The 4,836-nt window shown below is 43.3% G+C and overlaps 1 protein-coding gene across 1 annotated transcript; it reads right to left on the bottom strand.

The window, feature by feature from the left end:
• Positions 1-3,566: 3,566 nt before the first annotated feature.
• LOC148040330 (SUPPRESSOR-OF-WHITE-APRICOT/SURP RNA-binding domain containing protein 1-like) lies at positions 3,567-4,634 on the bottom strand. The gene is made up of 2 exons (XM_087663757.1): positions 3,882-4,634; positions 3,567-3,848 (listed from the first exon to the last, which is right to left on the bottom strand). The coding sequence occupies exons 1-2, from the start codon at positions 4,632-4,634 to the stop codon at positions 3,567-3,569; spliced, it is 1,035 nt and encodes a 344-aa protein (XP_087519883.1).
• Between the last annotated feature and the right edge of the window lie 202 nt (positions 4,635-4,836).

Genomic DNA, 4,836 nt, shown 5'->3' with positions numbered 1-4,836 from the left:
TGTGACAATCTAGCACATTTGGGTACTAAGATAGACATTGTCAGAGCTGCAATAATCATTCAGGCCCACTTCTAGCACTTAGTTCCAAGCTAACACAGCCTTTAAATGCAACCCATAGAGACATTTTCTAGCGAAGGACCCTCCAACGACACTTAGCTAGGTATTCAGAGAAAGACCATTCTTGTCCATGGGACATGTGTCGAGGCTTTTGCTGAATCGTCCAGGCCCATTCACTTGAGGCACTGGATGGAGAAGACATTTTATGTGAAAAGTTTCCTTAACATCGTATGTGGCACTTGAAAGCACTCGGTTCAAAAGTAATCTAAAAAACTGGCTCGTCTGATTGCAGATCTTTGTCAAATGTATTTGATACTGCAACTAGAGAGTGGCTTTCCAACCTTGACTGAGAACCTTCATTAGGACAAAGAAAAACACCTATGCAGGTTGAAATCCATACTATTAGGGCCAATACAGCAATAAGAAGCAACTGTCCATCTTGTAAAACGTAGTGCGGTGAAACACATCAGCCCTTTGCCAATATTGGGCATGCCATGGAGTAAAAAAATAATAATAAAGAAAGCGCAGCATTCCATATAGAGAAGAGAGGCAAGTGTGTCCTTGTGAGATCACTCCATAGTTCAACCCTTGATGCCAAGAGCTCGAAAAAGCAGGAGTCCCTACTCAGATTGCAAAAAGTTCTTCCTGTTCTTATGAGACACAAAGTAGAGGCCAACATTAAGAAAATGACGAGTGTATCAACACTGACATTTTGGTCACATCTCAACCACCCTCAACATTTAGGGTATGAAGCTACAAAAATAATACGCTACTACATGGCAAAGACATGAAGACAATGAGGCTGCTAAATATAAATTTTTGACTTCAATATATTTCCTTGCATATGATTTGAGCACCAAAGAGAACTTTTTTATGCCACCAGCAGGCAAATGGGATAATCGGTACAAAGTTGACTTTGCATGCCAACAAACCTAATAAGGTATCACATGATACAACTCAAGGCAAATATGTTAGTTTTCTCACCATGCACCAGGAAGATTGTAGAGAGTATTACCTGCCTAAACATAGCGGTCACTAAAAAACTGCATTTCAGAAACCAAATTTGAAGCTGCCAACTTTGGCATCCATCACTGTGTCCCAAAATGAGCCAGCATTTCTTTGCTTAGTTTTTGCTGCAGCTTTACTCTCCAGTTCTTCAATAGAACCAGGAAACATCTGGACATACAAGCTCTTGAACTTGTCATGCAAATTTACACGGTCTCTTGTGCCTGATACCAGTTGAGTAGAATTTGGCCGCTTCAGAAAGTCTAATACATTGAGAAGATTGCTCCTGCTCAACAGTGTAAAAAATATCAAGTCTATGTTCATCATGAATCAGCCCAAGTTTACAGCAACGAAAAGTCGACAAAGAAAAGAATGATCATGGTGCTGTAACAGGTATAAAAAGAAATATGTTCAGCTACACAACTTTCGTCTAGTGGAAAGCTATCAATGCAAATCAACAGAAGAAGCTACCTTTGAGCTTTGTACTCCCATGAGCATGATCATATTGAAGCTTAAAATTAGATGGAACAATGGAGCTTTGTACAGATAGGTCTGCATTTAAAAAAAATGAAAAAGATAAGATGGAATCTAAAATATAACTGCCACTGACCTCCTTCACTTAGGCTCCACTTATTCTTGTGAAACTTTTATACCAAAGAAATACATAATACAAACAGTAAAGTGAACAATAGAGCTTACCTGGTCCTGTGTCTGTGTTACTGGCATGACTACCACTACCATAATCTTTTATAAGCCTCTCTTGAAGCTTCAGTTTTTGGAGTATTATATTAGAGGAGTGCTTATTTGCTTCCTTGTTGACCTCTTCGAGTTCGTCGTCACCTTCTGAAGGGGCAGATGCAGATACACCATCCCTCACAATGATATCTGGTGTTTCGCGACTTTTTCGACCGAACTTCAGCAAGCGCTTGAAACCTCTTGCAGGTTCTTTGGGTGGAACGATCACTACTATAGACTTTTGAGAGGAGCCCAACTTCTTTTGTGAGTGAGTGAGATCCGTATCAGAAGAATACTGAACTCCAGAAGAATCCCGAGAAGCAAGACTTCCAACTGGGGACTCCACAAGGGTAGCAGCAGAGGGACTGAAGTAGTCAGGAATGATAGCGCCTAGACGCTTCAAACTTGAGCTAGCCATGTACGCAGCTTTCATAGGAGAGACTCTGGGCGCATATTGCTCTCCACTTGCTAGATTAGCACGAAATGATGCAGAACCACTTGCTGAGGATGCAATATGCACCACCTGGCCAGTACTCTCAGAGAGAAGTTGAGACAAAGTAGCACTTGGCACTCCCTTTCCAGCTGCTTCATCCCAAGGTGTGTGAGGTACAGAGTCTGGCTCAGATGCAAACTTACTATCGTGACGTTCATTAGTGCCCAATTCCATGGGAAATGAAACAATGTGACAACCCCTCTCAACGTGTGGCAATTTATCATCCTTCAAAAGTTCAGTAGCCTTGGCATCTTCGCATACAGCAAAGAAGCCACCATCTGACTTATGAGTTACATCAACATCTGACAGCTCTAGAGTCTGTGCTTTCCCTTTCTCCTCCTCCTTGTAAGAAGATAAGGAAGCATCTGCAACTGGGGCTTCCACAGGAATGCATTCCCCATCGCTGGTGTCCATGACGCTCCTTGCAGATGCATGAGCCTCTTCATCAGAAATTCTTGTAGGAGTTCCTGGGACATCTTCGTCAGAACTCTTCACTGGTGATCAACGATGGAGAAAGGCTGAATTTCCCTTTTTCTTCTCTCATATTGTAAAGAAATCAGTTCTTATCATTGCATAATAGATAATGCATGTGTGTTTGTACATCTTTGCATGATCTTGTGAGAGTGAGAATTACTTCTTCTCACTCTCAGGTTGATTGTAGCTGAGCTCTTCTCTAAGGGACTTGGGTTGAGCAGAAATACATTCCTTCGGGGGGGGGTTGCCCATCTTCAACCCTCAATTTTGTCTCCATTACTTTTACATTTTCATGGCTGTAATTTTGTGAGCAATTTTCATTTTCAGCTTTAAGTGTTCATTCTCTTTTATATTAAATCTCAAAAACAAGCGAATATCATAATTGTTAAGCATACTACGTTGTTCGGGGCGTTTACAGTTTCCTACAGAAATACAAATCCCAAGGCCATTAAATGTTCCGAAACCTTAGCCAATCAAAGACATTCTGTGTTGAGGTATGTGGACATGCCATTTGCTAAATGCTCAAAACCTCATCTATGAACAAAATCAATTGGTTGAGCATCACCAAAGTCCATGGATATCTAACGTGGACCATTTGACAATGATCTTCAAAATCTCAAGGGGTAATCACGTATCCTAGAGCTGAATGAATTACTAAATTAATTTGTGTACACTAAAGGATGCTTACGCTGGTTATCCCAATGGTGAGAAAATAGAAATAGCAGTACAATTCATCACCATCTATCATTAACAGATAATTTAAATGACTCCTACATCATTAAGCAAGAAAATATGGTAGTTTTTACCTGTCGAATAGAATGTCATTTGCCAAGTAGATAATATGCAATTGTCGTACATCATCATCTAAAGCAAGCACTCGCTCACGCAGGGCCTCAGCCAACGCAGGAGCAAATGGGGACCTTTGCATGAACCAATTCTTAGCCCCCTTGATAGACTCCTTGGTGCCAGTTAGGTTCTCTAAGACTCCCTGTAATTCAACTGCAACATCTGTAGGAAGAGGGCCCGAAAGCCCCTTGAACCCAGATTCCTGGTAAGTAGGTTCAAAGTATGGCTGCGACTGTGGCAGTTGATGATGTGGCTGTTGCTGCTAATCGTAGTAGTGAGACAAAACTGGAGGACTTGGGCCACTGTGAAGAGGTGGAGTGAGGGATGCATTAAAAGCCGGATTGAGAGACGGACTCACAGAATGGCTCAGAGGTGCCAGTGCAGGATTCAAAGGCGATAATGCCGGGTTCAAATGCGGCAGGGGTGCCGCCACGGGGCCCATGAAACCACCTAAAGGAGGATTGACCGTGATCCAAAGCTTGTACCTGTAGTAGCCATAGCCCTCGGCGCCAAACAAGAAAGCGTAGGCAGGGTTCTCCTTCTGCTTCTCCTTGAGCATTTTCTCAAACTCGGGGCCATTCTTGGCCGCATACTCGACGAGCTTGTCTATGCGCTTGTGGAGCTCAGGGTCGATGGGAGGGGGCATGATGGGGGGCGGGGGCTCCCAGGGGTTGAAGAAGGCCTGGGGAACAGGCTGGAGGGGCACAGCTGGGGGTGCAAAGTGAGGGTAGGGTATGGAGGGGTAGGATCCAGGGTACTGCAGGGGGGGAGGCGGGGGCGCAGGGGGGTAGATGAGAGGAGCGGCTGCCTGCCCAGGAAATTGCTGTAGCGATGGGATGGGGAACTGCCCCACGGGCGCAGAGTAAGGGTGTCCGCCTCCATAGCCTGTCTCCATTGCACCTGCACCAACAGGAGAAGCCGCAAAAGAAGAATAAGCAGAATTGTCTGCTGTCTCAGTCCCAGTCCCTTTGAAAAAGGGCCCTAGTCGGCGGCCCGCCGCCCACAGCCCTGCCCAAAACTTCATTGATATTTAGATTTATTTATATTTATATTTATATTTATATTTATAGTTATTTCATTTATATTTATTTACCGGATCAAAAAGTTGGTTCCCTTGGAGTCATTATCTCTGGAATATTTGGATTTTCAAAAATAAAACTGTTTTTAATAATGTCCCAATGGATCCTGTAAGCGGTTTTAAGTCCGATTTATTACTACAATGACGC

This window comes from Lygodium microphyllum, chromosome 2 (assembly GCF_053477565.2).
Source record: "Lygodium microphyllum isolate KBCC chromosome 2, Lygodium_microphyllum_v1.1.10, whole genome shotgun sequence".
In the NCBI taxonomy this organism is placed as follows: domain Eukaryota; kingdom Viridiplantae; phylum Streptophyta; class Polypodiopsida; order Schizaeales; family Lygodiaceae; genus Lygodium; species Lygodium microphyllum.
The sequence above is the reverse complement of the archived record's forward strand: the minus strand, read 5'-3'. Positions and strand labels throughout refer to the sequence as shown.